The 21,698-nt window shown below is 44.0% G+C and overlaps 1 protein-coding gene across 1 annotated transcript; it reads right to left on the reverse strand.

Moving 5' to 3' along the window:
- Nucleotides 1-13,077: 13,077 nt before the first annotated feature.
- Nucleotides 13,078-21,252, reverse strand: LOC306881202 (claudin-1-like). The gene is made up of 4 exons (XM_079435154.1): nt 20,882-21,252; nt 15,274-15,442; nt 14,559-14,642; nt 13,078-13,412 (listed from the first exon to the last, which is right to left on the reverse strand). Exons 1-4 carry the CDS (start codon nt 21,201-21,203, stop codon nt 13,256-13,258), a joined length of 732 nt encoding a protein of 243 aa, XP_079291280.1. The 5' UTR covers nt 21,204-21,252; the 3' UTR covers nt 13,078-13,255.
- Between the last annotated feature and the right edge of the window lie 446 nt (nt 21,253-21,698).

Raw genomic sequence — 21,698 nt, forward strand, 5'->3', positions numbered from 1 at the left:
CGTACGGGGCTTATGCTCATTTACAATCATTTATATAACCAAAGGTGCTTCCTTGCTTATTTGAGGGAAATGGAGGAGGAAAAACTGCGCATAAGGCAAGAGAAGCTGTTAAACCTTTTATTTTATGTTATTTGTATATTTGGAAATGCATCTGTAGGTGCTGCCATTGTTGTTCGGGCTGTGTGACGCCAGAGCGCGGAAGTGGGAGTACATCGATCTAGTACGAGTTCACGGGTGGGAAGTCATGGGTTTGAGCAGGACAACGCTCTTAAAAACTGCAGTAATACTGCATCCTGGTCAAAGTCTGCCTGCTTGCTGGTTGCTGGACAACCTTTTTTTAGAAGCCACCACCTGAACCATCAGCTGATAAGCTGGTTTAAGTTAAGGAGCATGGGAAATACGTTTGTTTCAGGCATTTGTGCTACACCACGGCCTGCAGCGTCTTCACACACAGACCAAACTTACTAGAGAAGGGTGACATAATATACCTCTGTAAATAAATACAATTTAAATTCACATCTTGCACACTTTAATGCCCTTTAAATGGCACATATATGCTCGCTTCAAACTGGAATCATGGTGGAATATCCTGAGAATCCACTTTGCAGTGCACATACGGTTGAATAGAACAAACACCTGAAGTGATAAGAGATACATACAAAATATGCAGGACACTGGGTCACGAGGACTGGAACTGAGAACCACTGGACCAAATCCCCATAGGACCAAAGATTCAGGTTTAATCGCTAAACATGATAAGGAATGGTTTTGAACATTCGGCAAAATCTTCAATTGATAATAGTTTCTCATCTTTTATTCTTTTATAGCATTAATATGGTGTTTTTGTGCAAATTCATCTGACACTAGCAACAGGGATAGGCTTTTATTTGTAGAAAATTAGTTTGAATGAACTGACTCTTGAATCCTATTTTTTTTTTTTTTAAGCAGTAGTCTGATTTTTATGGTTACATAGGGAAACATATGATTCCTTTTGTGACTCGTCTGTCTTTTTTTTATGCCAATGGATTTTAGGGTGAGAGAAGAAGCTATAATGAGATGCTTGATTTGTCTTCTGGAGATCTGCGCAGAGGAGGAATAAAACCCAACACCTTTGTTCATCATGTGGGGAGAAGATTTATTCATATCAGTCAGAGAACAGAAATAACACAATGAAAAAATCTAATTAAAAATAATGCATTAAAAATGAAAAGTGAACTATTAATCCTTATTATTAATGATTATTACGTCACAGAAGTCATTTAATTCTCAGCACATAGAGACTCCTTCACCTAGATATCACACTATAGAGACTGTGTCTGTTCCCCGAACTAGAAAATACAGAAAACATCCAAACCAAATTAAGAGTAACAATCTAATTGCTGTTCAACTAATAAAAAATGTTTACAATACAGAGAATCAATTGATAAAACTTGACTTACTGAATATCAGGTCCCTTTCTACAAAATCACTTTTTTTTTTTTTTAAATGATTTGATCAAAGATCATAACCTAGATTTGCTATGTTTGACAGAAACATGGCTAAAACCAGATAACTTTACTCAGCTCTATATTTCTAATGGAAACTTGAATGCATAGTCGATATAAAAAACTGTTTTTTTTTTTTGTTTTTTTTTATTTAACCTTTATTTAACCAAAAGAGACTCTCTGAGATTAAAAATCTCTTTCGCAGGAGTGTCCTGGCCAAAATGGGCAGCAATACATCAATTTCATCACAGAATGTTACAACACAAACAAGCTAGAGACACTTAAAAACAGTTACATATCGTTGAGTCGATTTCCATTTGCCGAATGGCGGCTTTAAAATGATCCAAGGACAGCAAATTCTGTATGAGTAACTTCTTACTGCTAAATTCTGAAAAAAACAGAGGTAGAACACTAGAACCTAGAACACTATCTAACACTTGACGGCTGCTCTTGTCAATTCTTCTTCATCAGTTAGGAACCTAGGTGTGCTGTTTGATAGCAATTTTTCATTTGAAAGCCATGTTTCTAGCATCTGTAAAACTGCGTTTTTCCATCTCAAAAACATATCTAAATTGTGACCTATGCTCTCAACGTCAAATGCAAATTGCAAATGCTAATTCATGCGCCGGGAGATGATGTATGTGGCCCTGATCGTCGGCGGAGGCCGGACACCTGGATGAGCCCCGGGGACATATCCCCAGTGAAGACCTCAACTTAAAATACAATAAAACTTAAAATAAAACAAATAACTAAAAATATAATAAAATACCTAACTACATAATACTATTATTGTTAGAAATTGCTACAATATAAAAATAGAAATATAATACATTTAAAATTAATTAAATCAATAATCAAGCAATAAATAAACAATAATCTCCTGACCAGAGGAGAACTGGCCCCCGACTGAGTCTGGTTTCTCCCAAGGTTTCTTCTCCATTCTGTCACAGAGGGAGTTTTGGTTCCTTGCCGCTGTCGCCTCTGGCTTACTCAGTTGGGGACTCTTCATTTCTAGTGATTATCGTCAGTTTGATTTTGCAGATATTATTTAAACTAAACTGAGCTAGACAATGACATCTCTGAATTCAATAATGAAATGCCTTTAACTGAAAATTGAGTGTTTAATCTTATTATTATACATTACTGACACTCTATCATCCAGTTTGATTCTGTTAAGTGCTTTGACACAATCTGTATTGTTAAAAGAGCTATATAAATAAAGGTGACTTGACTTGAATTTAAATGAGTCTACCCCCTAAGATTACTGCTATAAAAATGAGCCACGTCCAAAAGGTAAAGGGGGAGGTGTTGCTACAATTTATAGCAATATTCTCAGTATTTCTCGGAGGGCAGGCTTTAAGTATAACTCGTTTGAAGTTATGGTGCTGCGTATAACATTATCTAGAGAAACACGTGTTAGTGATAAATCCCCTGTGATGTTTGTACTGGCTACTGTATACAGGCCACCAGGGCACCACACAGACTTTAAAGAATTTGCTGATGTTCTATCTGAGTTAGTACTGGCTACAGATAAAGTCTTAAATGTTGGCGATTTTAATATCCATGTCGATAATGAAAAAGATGCATTAGGATCAGCCTTCATAGACATTCTAAACTCTATTGGGGTTAGACAACACGTTTCAGGCCCTACTCATTGTGGAAATCATACTCTAGATTTAATACTGTGCTTATATGCACAGTATTAATACTGTGCATGTAATACTGTATATAATACTGTGCATATAACACTGCATATAATACTGTCACATGGAATTGATGTTAGTGGTGTTGAAATTCTGCAGCAAAGCGATGATATCTCAGATCAGTATCTAGTCTTGTGTAAACTCCACATAGCTAAAACTGTAAATTCTACTCCTTGTTACAAATATGGTAGAACCATCACCTCTACCACAAAAGACTGCTTTGTAAGTAATCTTCCTGATTTATCTCAATTCCTCAGCATATCCAACAGCACAGAAAACCTTTTTGTAACAAACTATGGACTCTCTCTTTTCTAGCCCTTTAGATACAGTTGCTCCTTTACGCTTAAGGAAGATCAAAGAAAACAGTCCGACTCCATGGTATAATGAGCACTCGCACCCTAAAAAGAGCAGCCCGGAAAATGGAGCGCAGATGGAGGAAAACAAAACTAGAGGTATTTTGTATAGCTTGGCGGGAAAGTACCCTATCCTACAGAAAAGCATTAAAAACTGCTAGATCTGATTACTTTTCGTCTTTTCTAGAAGAAAACAAACATAACCCTCTGTATTTATTCAATACAGTCACTAAATTAACGAAAAATAAAGCATCAACAGGTGTTGGCATTTCCCAAGAGCACAGCAGTAATGACTTTATGAGCTACTTTACAACTAAGATCGATACTATCAGAGATAATCATGCAGCCGTCAGCTACAGTATCGCATCAGATGCACTATAGATCCCCTGAGGAACAATTCCACTCATTCTCTACTATAGGAGAGGAAGAATTGTATAAATTTGTTAAATCATCTAAACCAACAACATGCATGTTAGACCCTATTCCATCTAAACTACTAAAAGAGCTGCTTCCAGAAGTCATAGATCCTCTTTTGGCTATTATTAATTCATCATTGTCATTAGGATATGTCCCCAAAACCTTCAAATTGGCTGTAATTAAGCCTCACATTAAAAAAACACAACTTGACCCCAAAGATTTAGTTAATTACAGACCGATCTCAAATCTCCCTTTTCTGTCAAAGATACTAGAAAAGGTAGCATCCTCACAATTATATTCCTTCTTAGAGAAAAACGTCTCAGGTTACGTATGTAACCATGGTTCCCTGAAGGGAACGAGACGCTGCGTCGAAACGCATATGGGAACGCCTTCAGCGTGACCAGGCTCTGAATATGATGTGTAATCAGTCAAACAAGGGCGAGGCGTCACGGGCGGGGTGACGTCACGACCAGGAAGCATATAAGCACGTGCGGCGGAGCCGGCTTCAGCTTCAAGTCATGAAGCAAGCGCTGGCAGGGATGCCGGAAGTGTGGCAACGCGACGCAGCGTCTCATTCCCTTCAGGGAACCATGGTTACATACGTAACCTGAGACGTTCCCTTCCAGGAACTTCGAGCTGCGTCGAAACGCATATGGGAACGAGATACCAACGCCGCCAGACTTACAAGTCCCTGCCTGGTGTCAGGACGAAAGGACAGAGGAGCCGGGAGTGGCTCGGATGTCGAGGTCATAGAACCTAACGAAAGTCAAGGGCGTGGACCACCCAGGTGCGTTGCAGATGTCCTGCATGGAACACCTGCCCAGAAGGCCTTGGAGGCCGCCACACCTCGGGTTGAGTGCGCTCTGACTCCCACCGGCGGGGGGAGCTCAGAGGCCTCGTATGCCAAAGCCATGGCACCCACAATCCACCTACTAAGAGAGGGCTTCGTAGCAGGAAGACCCCTCCTAGGCGGACCATAGCACACGGGCAGCTGGTCCGACTTTCTCCACAGGGAGGACCTGTGGATGTATGCGTCCAGTGCTCGCACTGGACACATACGGTTGTGCTTCTCCTGGTCTGGCTCCCCGAAGGGAGGAGGACAGAAGGCCTGCAGTACGACCGGCTGTGGAACGACCGACGAGACCTTCGGAACATACCCCACGCGGGGGTAGAGGAATACCTTCGCCGAACCGGGCGCAAAGTGAATAGAGGCCGTTGTCAGGGCCTGAATGTCACCCACCCTCCTCAGAGAGGTGATAGCCAATAGGAAGACGGTCTTGATAGTGAGGAGTCTCTCAGTTATCTCCTGAATGGGCTCGAAAGGTGCATTGCACAGAGCCTCCAGAACCACAGCCAGATCCCACGTAGGGACGTGAGATCGTACCGGAGGCCTCAGCCTCAGCGCACCGCGGAGGAAACGTGTAACTAGAGGGTGTCTACCCACTGACTGGCCACCAATAAGGGCGTGGTATGAAGAAATAGCTGCCACGTAGACCTTAACAGTGGAATGGGTTACCCCTGCGGAGAAACGGGCCTGCAGGAACTCCAGTACTGCACCAACGGGGCAGTTGACTGGGTCGAGCATGGCGGTCCCCGCACCAAGAAGTGAAGAGCCTCCGCTTCAAGGCGTACAGTTTCCTCATTGAGGGAGCTCTGGATTGGAGGATGGTCTCGACAACCTCGGTTGACAGACCGGAAGCTATGAGTTGTGCCCCCTCAGGGGCCACACCCACAGCTTCCATAACTCCGGGTGAGGGTGCACCTCGGTGCCCCCGGCCTGTGAGAGGAGGTCCCTCCTGACGGGCACTTCCCACGGAGTGCCGTCGAGGAGAGATATCAGGTCCGAGAACCATACTCGGCCCGGCCAGAACGGCGCTACCAACGGTAGACTGACCTCGTCCCGGCGCACTCTCGCCAGAACTCCCGGGAGCAGAGCGATCGGGGGGAAGGCGTACAGACGGAGCCTCGGCCACGTCTGTACCATAGCGTCCAGTCCCGGAGGAGCTGGAGGAACCAGAGGGGACATTGCGCTGACTCTCGAGTGGCGGAGAGGTCCACCTGTGTCTGGCCAAAACCTTCCACATCTGTTTCACCCCTCGGGGTGAAGCATCCATACCCCGGGACTCGGCCCCTGTCTCGACAGGACGCCTGCTCCCACATAAAGATGCCCAGGAATGTGCACAGCGCTCAGTGATAGGAGCTTGCCCTGGGACCACACAAGGATCTGGTGTGCCAGCTTATACAAGGGGCACGACTGCAGACCTCCTTGGTGGTGATGTAAGAGACCACTGCCGTGCTGTCGGTGTGCACCAGCACATGGTGATCTCTTAGGTCTGGGAGGAAGTGCTTGAGCGCACGGAACACAGCTAGGATCTCTAGCTGGTTGATATGCCGCATCAGGTGGCGACCACTCCACAGACCGCGGGCAGGGTGGCCACTCATGACCGCACCCCAACCGGTGAGGGAAGCGTCCGTCGCTAGCGAGACGCAGCGACAAGGAGCTCCCAGAACCGGGCCCCGGGACAAGAACCAAGGATTCCTCCACATGTCTAAGGCACGGACAGCGGCATGACACTTTGACAGCGCGGAGCGAGTCTCCCCTCAGGGAGACCCCCTTGGTCTTGAGCCACCACTGTAGGGGCCTCATGTACAGCAGGCCAGAAGGAATCACACTGGACGCAGCTGCCATGAGCCCAAGCAGTCTCTGAAACTGCTTGACCCTGAAACTGCTTGCTCTAATTGAGCGAGGATCGAACAATTGTCGATATAATTGAGTATGCGGATGCCCTGCAGTCGCAACGGGACCAGTGCCGCATCCACACACTTGGTGAAAGTGCGGGGTGAGAGTGCTAGGCCGAGGGGAAGAACCCGATACTGATACGCTTTGCCCCCGAAAGCGAACCTCAGGAACTCCCTGTGAGAGGGAAGGATGGGTACATGGAAATAGACATCTTTGAGGTCTGTCGTGACAAATCAGTCCTCGGACCTGATTTGAGACACGATCTGCCTGACAGTGAGCATCTTGAACTTCAGCTTTCTGGCTGAGCGGTTCAGAAGACTCAAATCCAGTATGGGCCTCAGCCCCCCATCCTTCTTTGGAACAATGAAGTACAGGCTGTAGCAGCCGGCGTGGACTTCGTGAGGAGGAACCAACTCGATGGCTTCCTTCCTCAGCAAAGTATCGACTTCCTGTTCCAAGACCAGAGCCTGCTCAGGGTGGACCGTAGTCACACAGACCCCGTTGAACAGCGGAGGTGGCCCATCGAACTGGATGGAATAGCCAGCCTCTACCGTCCGCAGGACCCAAAGAGACACATTCGGCATTCGCTGCCAGGCTGCCAAACGATCTACTAAGGGAATCATTCTCTCGAGCCTGACCTCTGGTGTTAGAGAAGCGGCCAGACCGCTGCCTCGCACCGGCAGGAGACGCGTAATCTGGCGGCCGAGGCGAGTTTCTCAGGTCCGCTGAAATCACAGGCGGAAGAACCTGAGAGTAATACCCGCTGGGACCTGCTGTGCCCTGGAACTGCAGGGTTGACAGACAAATCCCCGGAGGGCACCGAGGGGAGACGGTCACCGTGTGCCGTGGTGTAAGCCGCTCCACCCCAGTAGGGGTCGTCCTCCGTAGTCCTGGGGCTCACCCGTCAGGACCTCTGAACGAACCAGACCCTGCAAGGCAGGACCCAAAGAGACACATTCGGCAGCTTGCTGCCCAATGATCTTCTAAGGGAATCAGTCTCTCGAGACTGACCTCTGGGTTCAGAGAAGCGGCCAGACCACTGTCTCGATGCGGCGCACCGGAATGAGACGCGTAATCTGGCGGCTGAGGCGAGTTTCTCGGCTCCGCGCTGCCGGGCGGACAAACCTGAGAAATATACTCGCTGGGACCGGCTGTGCCCTGGAACAGCGGCAGGGTCAGCAGACAAGTCCCTGGAGGGCACCGAGGTGAAGTGGTCACCGAGTGCCGCAGTGCAAGCCACTCCACCCCAGTAGGGTTCGCCCTCCGCGGTCCTGGGGCTCGCCCGTCAGGACCTTTTGCGCGAGGAGCTGGTATGCGGAGGAGGCTGCGCCCGCCCAGCAGCCACCTGAGTTTAGAGAGCGCACATACCCTCTGCCCACCAAAGATGTTATAAGCAGAGCAGGAGCCTTCAAAGGCGATGCCGTAGAGGGAGACAGATAGCTCGCAAGCGTCTGTTCAACCCGCGGCATTTCCCGCGGGAACGAATGGCCGGGACGAAAAGATTTCACCCGCGATCTCGACACCTCGGTGAGGAGATCGGGGAAAACGGAAGGCTCCTGTGTAGAAGTAGCTCTCTGGGGCGAGAGAGGCGGCGAAACCTCGTCAACACTCGTCACATCAACCTCCTCGGAGGAAGAGAGACGAAGCATTGAGCCCTCGTCTCGGGGGAAGAGACAGCTTCCACACCGAGAGACGGGGCGCCAGATCAGGCGCGGGAGGAGATAGGGACATGCCCGTCTGACTCTCGCCAGCCAGATCAGCCTTTTTCTCTCTTTTTTTTTTTTTTTCTCTCTGCAAGCCCCGCGAGCGCAGCCGCCGCTCTGCCTTTTTTCTCTCTGATTTAAAGGCAGAAGCGGGACCGGCTTTATTCATTTTATGCTTGTGCAAACACTGCAGCTTACAAAGCTCATAGTTATATCATATTGGGGTGACAGAGGCGGCGAAACCTCGTGAACGCTCGTCACATCAACCTCCTCAGAGGAAGAGAGACGAAGCATTGAGCCCTCGTCTCGGGGGAAGAGACAGCTTCCACACCGAGAGACGGGGCGCCAGATCTGGCGGATACGGGAGGAGATAAGGACATGCCCGTCTCACACTCGCCAGCCAGATCAGCCTGCGAGCCCCACGAGTGCAGCCGCCGCTCTGCCTCGGCAGCAGCGGGACCGGCACCACGTGGGGAGCTCGCGAAGGCTCCCTTCTCGAAGAGAGCCCTCCGGGTGCGGAGACCGATTCTGCGTGCTCCGTACCCAGGCAGACCACGCACAAATCGTGTGTGTCCTCGCTCGTGATATAGCGAGGGCAAGGATGCACACACGACTCAAAACGTGGTCTGAAAGCTTCACCCCTGAGCTTGCCCTTGGCTTTGGCATGATACTGAATGCTTTCCACTTAAAACTAGGACAAACAACAGTAAATAAGACTGACACACACAGAGCGCTTCGCTGAATGACAAAAAACTGAAGCCGGCTCCACCGCACGTGCTTATATGCTTACTGGTCGTGACGTCACCCCGCCCGTGACGCCTCGCCCTTGTTTGACTGATTACACATCATATTCAGAGCCTGGTCACGCTGAAGGCGTTCCCATATGCGTTTCGACGCAGCTCGAAGTTCCTGGAAGGGAATGGTATCTGTGAGGAATTCCAGTCAGGATTTAGACCGTATCATAGTACTGAGACTGCTCTCATTAGAGTTACAAATGACCTGCTTCTATCATCTGATCATGGTTGTATCTCTTTATTAGTGCTACTGGATCTTAGCGCTGTTTAAATGTTAATGATATTAATTAGGAATTGTTTACTATGTAAACTATGGCATCGGTTTGGATGACATTTACTGTACTGAAATCCAGAAGCCTGCACTTCTTATGTATGCCATAGATCCATTTCAAAAGTATAAATGTACACGTTACTGTATGTGGGATATTGATTGAAAAAGACTGGACAGGATTCACAGTTACACTTTTACTAGATGTCTGATAAAAAAAAACACAACAACAACAAAAAACACATTACAACATCATTGTTAAATGAAAACAAAGGCAAAAATAAAAATGAGAAAGTCCACTGTCAGAATTTGTAACTCTTGTGTTGTTCTCTGTCTATATATGTTTTCCAACTGAAGGATGATGAGATGCACCTTTGAGCTATTTCAGAGAACTGGTTTTTCATTGGTTGATCTATATTCTCTTCATTAGTGAAAGTCAAGATTCACTTGAACAATTCATGCCAAATTTATATAAAGTCTAATAGAAATGTGTAGAAAATATGACAACTAGATCAATCATTTTGCATTTAATGACTTATACGATGAACTAATGACTGGATGTTTTGAGGGGTAAGAGATGGGTTGTTTTTTGTGGTACGCTCAACGGATGAACATTTAGAGAATGAAATGCTAGGGACAAGGCTGCACCTCGTGCAAAACAACATCACAATCTCCTGAGAAAGCACGAGAGAGAGGTTACATTGGCCTTCATGATAAGGTTGGAAACTGTTGTTGTTTGATCATTCAGGTGCAGGATTCTGGCACAATACACTTATTGCGAAACCTCAGAGATGTTGCTGAGTAATGGTTCATCTTTTGGTAACTAAAATGAGTGCACCCCATTAGGAGGAAGAGCGAGTCTGGCCAACTTGCTTTCTCTCTCACTTGGAGGGTTGTTCTTAACCTGCACCTAATTTTGAAGTATAAAACATGGGGTTTCTTTCAGAAACAGTGGACGCTCAGCCGTGGGATAAGTGTACGTCGCCTGGCATTTCTTGGACAGGTGTTGGTCTTCTGTGACTGAAACGGGCTCCTCAGTCGTCTGAAGAGTGAAGATGATGGCACAGCTCTGAGGTTGTATATTAGTTATAATATTTTGCTTGGGGTTTTAGTGTATGCTCAAGTTAGTGTATTATTCATTCACGAATATTATCTTTTATCCATTTACTCATGATCATTCATATATTATGCACTGGTTTATGATTATCCTTCTTTCATGTGTTTATTTTTGATTATCACTATTTTATGCATTTGCCTATGATCATTATCATTATTATTGATATCAGCTGTGTGTACCAACAATAAACAGTTGTAATTTCTTGATTAGTATGGTGTACGGACCTTTTATTGACACCTTCTCTCGCCGAATTAGCACCTCACTGGTCTCACATTAGTTTTGAAAACCAAAACAGAAACCATACTAAAACAGAGAGGTAAGACTATAGCACAGAGAACTATATAATACATCTTGAGCAACATGATATTAGCAACTGTTGATGTAGGAAACCACAAACAAATGAACATAATCAGCTGCATGAATGTACCAAAGCAATCACAACTTCTTCAAAAGAATGAGGAACTTTTTATGATGTGCAGAAGTGACTAGATGATGATGTGGAGGTTGAACAAGTAGTTTAGCACCAAAGCCTCTGAGAAACACTATTAGCTGACTTTAGCCCTTCATTCATCGAAGGTTCTGATTGGTGTGTGATACATTTTGACTCCTTCCTCTTGAGTAATTTTGTTAATTGAGCTCAAACTGTGCAGAACAATATTGAATGCTAGTGCTGTCTAAATGAGCAGATGGTGTAAGCACTGAGAGATGAAGGATTTGTGTGTAGAGTTTTGCAGTAACAGTTCACCAAATCTGACTCGTGTGTCAAAGCAGGAGAATAGTGTTTATAGTTTAGGGAAATGGGTGTGCTTTTTCAAAAATGGCGTTATGGTTTAGAACTTTTAGTTCATAAGCCTGGTTATAGTGTTTTATCAATCAAGAAACACTGTAATAGCTTTTAACTCACAAACCCCTGCAGTTCCCTCACCAGCCACCAGGGGTTTGTGAAAGTCAGTGTGAGAAACCTGATCTAGTCCATCATGAAAACACTGGCAAAAGCAAAGACAAAATACAGACACTACTATGATCAGATCACCATATGAATGTTAGATGTCACACGTTTCATTTGGATGAATGTCAGAAACTTCACTGGGGTGAGCAGATTCAGATTTGGTTCTGACTAAATCAGAGTCTTCTCAATATAATGGACAGATCAGAGTCTCAATCACATCAATGTGTCTGAACTCACATTATTATGAGCCGTCAGAGGAGTGTGATCTAATGCCATCAAACACATTAATCACACCTATAGACAAACATTCACAAACAGACGTACAATTTCTGTCTGTGTTGATGCTGTGTTCTGATGCGTGTTTAATAATGTGTTTGCTGAGATTATAAGCAGTCATGAGTCACGTCTGTTTCTCCATCACAGCTCAATGTCTTCAGTCTGGAGTTATGAGCACATCCATGAAGAGATGATGGAGAACATATTTCCATCATAACTCTGATGGATAATGTGTGAGGTATGTGGTGCAGGTCTGCGCAGGTTCAACCCGGAGCGTGTCCAAACACACACACGACAGAGAACAAACAGCTCCGAGTCAAGCACACACTACTGTATGAGAACCAGTCTTTATCAACCAAACACACTAACATTCCAGTTCCAGTATCATCATGTTTATGTCATATTTGTTGATAGCAAGTGAAAATATTGATTCAAACTGATGTAGTTGTTTTGGATGTTCAGATCATTTCTTCTGTCTCAGTTTGGTGTTCAGAGTCATTTGAACTCTGTCAAATCTCAGTATCTTTGCTCATTAAGATCAGCTCAACACTGTCACACAAGCTGTGTTTCCATCCACATATTTTTTATGTAAATTTGGGGATATGCTTAAAAAAATGCTGTAAACACATCACATTTTAAAATGTGCAACTGAGGTGTATGATTTTTTTTTTTTTTTTTTTACTATGGATTTACCAAATAAATTCCTGGATGCACAACAAAAAACTCACGTGACGTGTCTCTACAGATTATATGATTGAATAACTAGACTTACCAGCAAATAAATCTCATCACACACCATCTCAGATGCTGTCATTTATTAATAATTCTGACACGCCTGAGCCAAAGTTTGTCATTCAAATTATTTGGTGTAATTACACACGTGTTCATACATCAGGCATCCAAACACAAGAAAACATGACAGCGGTTGTTTTTTTCCCTTTCTTCGTTTATTATGTAGGGCATAAAAAAAGCCTTTTTATTATTACTGATACTTTGCACTGTAAGTGATTATTTTATTCTCTTGAACACATGGAATGGAAACTGTGCTTTATTTGCAAATGTTTTATGTGATATTCCAATTTTTCAAAAAGTTCAATTCACAATTTTGAATGGAATCATATGACTCAAGCAATGATTTGAGTTTGGGGCGGAGCTATCAGTGTGACCAACCAATGGCAGACTGGGGGCGTGCTCAGGAAACCAGTCACACTTCAGCTTTAAGCCAAGAGTTATTACTGTATAATGAATTTTTCAATAAAATCCGTGCAAAAAGTGTATTTATCAAAACATGTTTTATTGAATATTGACAAAGAAACACATTGATAGAGCTGATCAAGTCCTCTGAAACCACATGAGAAATTTTGGTCATAAAATAATTCATAAATCAAGGAAGCCAAAGCTGCTTGGCCCATCGAGATGCTGTTGTGTTCATGAGCTGTTTGTGACTGGATTCACACGTGGTCGGTTCCTGGTCGTCCTGTGGTGCGGGGAGGCGGGTAGGATTTCCCAGCCGGTTTACTCGCACAGTTACAGCAGAGCATGATCCCACCGATGAGGGTCAGAGCCGACGCACCCCAGCCCACATACAGAGCCTTCCCGAACTCATATCTGTGCACACGACCAACATCAGCTCACAACATCCACCTCACCACAGCATTAAACCACACAACATGAGAGGAACTTGATAAAACAATGATAAAAGACACCAATTTTCAAGACATTACTACATCAAAAACATATAATAATGCATTAGTAAAGTCATGTATTATTGAACAATTAAGAATGAAGATGTTAGATGTATATGGGTGCTTCTCAATATCCCTCCTCATTTCCTCGCTCCTCCGTCCTCCATCCTATGACCTGCAAACCGGTCGAGCTCAGCCATCTTGCAGGACATCTCAGTTCTCTAATTGCACCGCGAGGAGGCGAGGATCGAGGAGGCTTCCTGAGGAGTCATGAGCGAGGATACACAGGTGTATCCTTTGTGGAAGTGTTTTATCTACTAAACATGATGCACATATACATTTTCCTCCCCCTTTACATCTGTCACAATAATTTACATTTATATTTTACCTTTGCAGTTTAAATACAGGTCCTTTTTAAAAAATTAGCATATTGTGATAAAGTTCATTATTTTCTGTAATGTACTGATAAACATTAGACTTTCATATATTTTACATGATTTTCATGATATGCTAATTTTTTGAGATAGGAATTTTGGGTTTTCATGAGCTGTATGCCAAAATCATCAATATTAAAACAATAAAAGGCTTGAACGACTTCAGTTGTGTTGTAATGAATCTAAAATATATGAAAGTCTAATGTTTATCAGTACATTACAGAAAATAATGAACTTTATCACAATATGCTAATTTTTTTAAAAGGACCTGTATTTCAACAGGGCATCTTGCTTTATTAATATTTATTATGAATGCCTTAAATAACGAACTTTAACAACATAAGGGCAGATCACTTTAGCGCAGCTGATAACGCTTTGAAGTGACGTTTGAGTGGTCAAGAATATTCCAATGTTCATCCTTTGATTCCTCCATCCTCATTACCTTTCCTTGCATCCTTCTCTCGTATCCTAAGGTGGTGGAGCTAAGACACGAGGAAAGGAACCGAGGAAAGGAAGCGAGGATGCACAAATAAAAACTGAGAAGCACCCAATATTTATGAAGCCTCACAGGTTACAGCACACATAATACATTTACTACATTCAGTGTTTTACAAGAGTAAGCTCCTGACACTCACCTTGCATTTGTAGGAGTAAATGGATCAAAGAACTTCTTTCTTATGTTTTCTCCGTACCAGCTGGTGGCAACAAGAGCGCAAACCCTTGTAGAAATAAGAAGAGATCTGACATAAACATGCTGCACGGGAACAGCCCTATTTTAATAGTTTAATTACTTTGTTTACCAGACATCGTTAAAGTGATAGTTCACCCAAAAAATGAAAATTCTGTCATCGTTTACTCAAATTTAAAACTTGTATGACTTTCTTTCTTCTTTTGAACACAAAAGTAGGCATTTTGACTGAATGGTTCTTTATGGAACCAAAAATGGTTTGTCTATGGCATCACAGTGAAGAACCTTTTAAACACCTTTATTTTTAAGAGTGTATGTGAATTTAGGTTTTAATTCAGCATTAGCTGTGTTGAATTCAGTGCAGTGATACTTAACTTCTTACTTTTTCAGTGCAAACATTTACTGTGTATGATACAGAATCTATTTTAAACAAATAAGACTTCATATTACCCACTGTTAATAAGTAGTTTTAAGTAAATAATTAGTTGTGTAATGCATTGGCAAATGTTAGGTAGACTTGCATAATTTAATATAGTTTGTAATTGTTTATATTTACTCAATACATCTGATGAAATCCACCCACACAAACCAAGTGCTAATGGTTGCCTCAGTTTTATTGAGTGGATTCTCTAGGTTTGCTTTTACAGAGAGTAAATAGCAACATATCTGCTATGATAAAGAGAACGCCTCCAGCCACAGCCACTTTGTTCTTCTGTTCTTTCTCATCAGAAAGGCAGGTGGTGCACTTCATGCCGATGGCAGCAACCAGCAGACCGACGCCACACAGGAAGATGGAGGTGATCATGAAACCGCGAGCCGCCTGAACCTCTCCTGAGACGTAACAACATAACATAACATCACATCACAACAAATCTCAACAAAAAACATCACAACACAACACATCACATCACATCACAACACAACACATGACAATAACACACACATCGCATCACATCACAACACAACACATCACATCACATCATATCACAACACATGACAACACAACACATCACAACACATCACAACACAACACAACACATCACACGTCACAACACATCACATCACAACACAACACATCACAACATAACACACACACATCACATCACAACACAACACATCACATCACATCACATCACAACACAACACATCATATCACATCACATCACAACAAAACACATCACACGTCACAACACAACACGCACATCACATCACAACACAACACATCACATCATATCACAACACATGACAACACAACACAACACAACACAACACATCACACGTCACAACACATCACAACACATCATATCACAACACAACACATCACACGTCACAACACATCACAACACATCATATCACATCACAATACATCACACGTCACAACACATCACCACACAACACAACACATCACATCACATCACATCACAACACATCACACACCACACGTCTCAACACATCACAACACAACACAACACAACACATCACATCACAACACATCACACACCACACCACACATCTCAACACATCACAACACAACACATCACATCATATTACATCACAACAACACACACATCACGTCACATCAAAACATATCACAACACATCAGATCACAACACAAAATATCACAACACAACACATTACATGACAATAACACACACATCACGTCACATCACAACACATCACAACACAACACAACACATCACATCACAACACAAAACAACACATTACATGACAACAACACACACATCACGTCACATCACAACATATCACAACACATCACAACACATAACAACACATCACATCACATCACAACACATTACATGACAACAACACACACATCACAACACATCACAACACATCACATCACAACACAACACAACATATCACATCACATCACATCATAACACAACACATCACATGACAACAACACACATCACAACACATCACACACCACACGTCTCAACACATCACAACACAACACAACACAACACATCACATCACAACACATCACACACCACACCACACATCTCAACACATCACAACACAACACATCACATCATATTACATCACAACAACACACACATCACGTCACATCAAAACATATCACAACACATCAGATCACAACACAAAATATCACAACACAACACATTACATGACAATAACACACACATCACGTCACATCACAACACATCACAACACAACACAACACATCACATCACATCACATCACAACACATTACATGACAACAACACACACATCACAACACATCACAACACATCACATCACAACACAACACAACATATCACATCACATCACATCATAACACAACACATCACATGACAACAACACACATCACAACACATCACAACACATCACACGTCACGACACCCGTCACAACACATCACAACACATCACAACACATCACATCATATTACATGACAACAAAACACACATCACATCACAACATATCACATCACATCACAACACATCACATCACAACACAACACACCACATCACACATCACAACACACATCACAACACATCACTTGACAACAACACACATCACATCACAACACAACACACCACATCACACATCACAACACACATCACAACACATCACATCACAACAACACACATCACATCACAACACAACACACCACATCACACATCACAACACACATCACAACACATCACTTGACAACAACACACATCACAACACATCACGACAACAACACACATCACATCACAACACAACACACCACATCACACATCACAACACATCACTTGACAACAACACACATCACAACACATCACATCACAACAACACACATCACATCACAACACAACACACCACATCACACACCACATCACACATCACAACACATCACTTGACAACAACACACATCACAACACATCACAACACATCACATGACAACAACACACATCACATCACAACACAACACACCACATCACACATCACAACACACATCACAACACATCACTTGACAACAACACACAACACAACACATCACAACACAACACATCACATCGCAAGACAACACATCGCAACACATCACATCACATCACGTCGCAAGACATAACATACCTTAACATAGCAATGTAACAACATTACAACATCATATTGCATCTATTGCTATTTGCACTTAATGTAAATAACATCTATCGCCAATAAAATAATGTTAGGGCTCAAAAAATGCACTGCTTAAAAAAGTAAGCATATATGAGTAAACCTTGTTTGTTCATGTAAACACTGATCATGTGACTTTGATTTATTGAGTTGTTCATTAGAAATGTGACATTTTGTAACGAAAGAAATGCAAAGAGGTTCATATTTACCCATTCTATAAATATGATACATTTATAAATGTGTTCACTATTTCTCTAAAGTGAACATTTTTGTTTTAATGTGTTATTTTCATCAAAAACCATACAAAAAATATTAAAAACTGATACATCGTAATCATATTCTATACTATTAATTTTCTTTAAAAATCCTTTTTTAACTATGTTTACTTACCTTCTGTATTGTCTATTTGTATCAATGTTGTTTTATTATTGAGACACTATTATAGATAGTTCTTAAGATTTAGTTACTTTTTTTAGTTAAAGTTTTAGTAATTTTGTTGTGTGTTTTTGTCATTTTTTATTTTCAGTTTTCTTTTTTAGTGATTTTAGAACATTGACATAAAACTAAATGAGAAATTTTGTATTAACAATTAGCTTGTTATGGTTTGCTCCACGAAGGAATGCAGGAACTCGCAGGTGAGTCGAAAATAGAATCTTTAATAAAATAAGAATTTCAGGATACAAGAAAACAATCTTTAAACAACGTTAACATAACTTTAAGATGAGACAAAGACATGAGGAGAACTGAGGACTTCTAAAGGGATCAGGACAAAGGAACAAACAAGATAATTAATTCAACACAGGTGATGAGAATGATTGATACTTAACTAATGACAGGAAAAAACAAATATGGGCAAAAGGGAAACTAGACAGAAACTAAACCGTAACAGATATCGCCCCCCTCCCGGAAGGTGCGTCCCGCACCATAACATACACATAATGGGCGGGGGGGCGGGCGCTCTGGAGGCTGGAGCCGGGCCAGGACAGGGAGGAGACCAGGGAAGCCTCCAGGGCGGATCAGGGGCCTTGGGAGACCATGGCGGATCAGGAGACACGGGAGACCATGGTGGATCAGGAGACACGGGAGGCCATGGCGGATCAGGAGACACGGGAGGCCATGGCGGATCAGGAGACACGGGAAGCCATGGCGGATCAGGAGACACGGGAGGCCATGGCGGATCAGGAGGCCCTGGAGGGACTATTTTTTGGGTTGGCCGAGATAGCACAGGGAGCTCCGTGGCCTTTGGCTTCGGCCCGGCCACGCAGGCCAGGGGTATATAGCCCCCCCCAAAAAAATTTCTGGGGGAAATTCCCTCTAGAGAACAATTGAGGAGAAGCGGGCTCTGTGGAGCGCTCGGGAGGAATGGACATTTGGGGGCGCTCTTGCAGCGCGGATACTTGAGGGCGCTCTTGCAGTGCGGATACTTGAGGGTGCTCTTGCAGCGCGGACATTTGGGGGCGCTCTTGCAGCGCGGACATTTGGGGGCGCTCTTGCAGTGCGGATACTTGAGGGTGCTCGGGAGGCGCGGAGCTGGACGGGACCAGCGGAGACGCAGGAGAGCTGGACGGGACCAGCGGAGACGCAGGAGAGCGCTCTTGCAGCGCGGATACTTGAGGGTGCTCGGGAGGCGCGGAGCTGGACGGGACCAGCGGAGACGCAGGAGAGCTGGACGGGACCAGCGGAGACGCAGGAGAGCGCTCTTGCAGTGCGGATACTTGAGGGTGCTCTTGCAGCGCGGACATTTGGGGGCGCTCTTGCAGCGCGGACATTTGGGGGCGCTCTTGCAGCGCGGATACTTGAGGGTGCTCGGGAGGCGCGGAGCTGGACGGGACCAGCGGAGACGCAGGAGAGCTGGACGGGACCAGCGGAGACGCAGGAGAGCGCTCTTGCAGCGCGGATACTTGAGGGTGCTCGGGAGGCGCGGAGCTGGACGGGACCAGCGGAGACGCAGGAGAGCTGGACGGGACCAGCGGAGACGCAGGAGAGCGCTCTTGCAGCGCGGACTCTCGGCGGCGCTCTGACAGCGCGAATTCTCGGGGGTGCTATGGAAGTGCGACTTCTCGGGGGTACTCTGGCAGCGCGGATCCGTACGGGACCAGCGGGGACGCAGGAGAGCTGGACGGAACCAGCGGAGACGCAGGAGAGCTGGGCGGAACCAGCGGAGACGCAGGAGAGCTGGGCGGAACCAGCGGAGACGCAGGAGAGCTGGGCGGAACCAGCGGAGACGCAGGAGAGCTGGGCGGAATCATCATCGCCTCGTACGGCGGCACCATCATCGCCGCTGATGGAATCATAATCGCTGTGGGCGGCGGAACCATCTTCGCCGTGGGCGGAAACATCATAGTCGCGGGGGGCGGCATCATCATCTCCGCGAGCGGAGGAACCTCGCGGAACATCCCCGAACCTCCCTTGCGGGGAACTAAAATTAGCCGCCTCCTCATCTTCTGTTCAGTTTCGTCTTCTGTTATGGTTTGCTCCACGAAGGAATGCAGGAACTCGCGGGTGAGTCGAAAATAGAATCTTTAATAAAATAAGAATTTCAGGATACAAGAAAACAATCTTTAAACAACGTTAACATAACTTTAAGACGAGACAAAGACATGAGGAGAACTGAGGACTTTTAAAGGGATCAGGACAAAGGAACAAACAAGATAATTAATTCAACACAGGTGATGAGAATGATTGATACTTAACTAATGACAGGAAAAACCAAATATGGGCAAAAGGGAAACTAGACAGAAACTAAACCGTGACATAGCTAAAATGAAGTAAGTTTTTATATTTTATTTCAGTAATGAAAATATTATTATTTTTAATGGTTTTAGTTTTAGTTAACTCTAATAACTGATACAACCTGATTTATGTAGTTTAATATTTCAATCATTCCAGTAAACATATTGTTTGACTCTGAAAAGTGCGTAAATATTTTCTGTTTCTGTGTCTGAGGGATAGAAACATATTTTTTTGTATTCACATTTTGTTACACAAATACAGTTCCAACTTAACTTTTAAGTCTTACATCCTGAGATTTTTCCGTAATCGTACTAAACATCTGCTGAAGAATTCGACTGACTTGTCTGGACAAGAAGCGGGTCACACACACACACACACACACACACTCGTACCTGGCAGCTGCAGTAAGGAGTCATAGACTTTGCACTGCATCTGTCCGGTGCTCTGATACACACAGGAGCGCCAGAGCCCCTCATACATGGCCTGCGCGGTGATGATGTTGTCTCCGGTGTATGAGGACATCTTCCACTCGGCCATGGCCGTGGATGCGACGAGACCCAGGAGACCCAGAAAAGCCAAAGTGTAGCCGAGGAGCTGCAGCCCTGCGTTAGCCATGCCTGGAGTGAAGTGTGGAGTTACAGCTGCTGGTGTGAGAGAGATGCGCGGAGAGCTGCTCGAGGTGCCGCTGACACATGAATGAAACTCCTTCAGCATCCTCCTTCTCCTCCTCCTCCTCCTCCTCACCTGAGCTGAAGCTCCCCCTGAAGATCCTCACGCGCCTCCTACCGCCTCCGAGCACGGAACACAACATACACTCAGAGTTTTTAGCTTGTAGCAATAATGTAATTTATTCTTCTTTAGATTGTGGAAATAAAAATGGTATGCTAAAAATTATTTGAACATGATCATAGGAAAAGATAAAAATAAATAAAGACCTCTATGTATCAGTCAAACAACTTTGTTACGTTTACCTTGAATGAATGAAATTCATAGACATTAGTCAATAATGTTTGTTTACAGTAACCCAGCTAACGTTTTATGAAAAAAAAAACCGTTCTTCCACTACTGTTAATTGAATGTTAGAGTTAATTCAATAAATAATTAAGAGTTATTTCGTGTTTAATAATGTTCTCAAAACGTTAGCACAAAAACATAAAGCATCGTTCATGGTAGCTGGACGTTCATCTAACTTTATTAAATGTTACTAGC

This window comes from Barbus barbus (genome assembly GCF_936440315.1).
Source record: "Barbus barbus genome assembly, chromosome: 15".
NCBI classification, from domain to species: domain Eukaryota; kingdom Metazoa; phylum Chordata; class Actinopteri; order Cypriniformes; family Cyprinidae; genus Barbus; species Barbus barbus.

Coding starts and splice junctions, on each gene's coding strand:
- LOC306881202 (XM_079435154.1), bottom strand. CDS start 21,203: ATGCTGAAGGAGTTTCATTCATGTGTCAGCGGCACCTCGAGCAGCTCT. Junction 14,643..15,273: donor CTCTTTATCATAGCAGATAT/GTTGCTATTTAC, acceptor TATTTCTACAAG/GGTTTGCGCTCTTGTTGCCA. Junction 13,413..14,558: donor TTTACTCCTACAAATGCAAG/GTGAGTGTCAGG, acceptor TCGTGTGCACAG/ATATGAGTTCGGGAAGGCTC.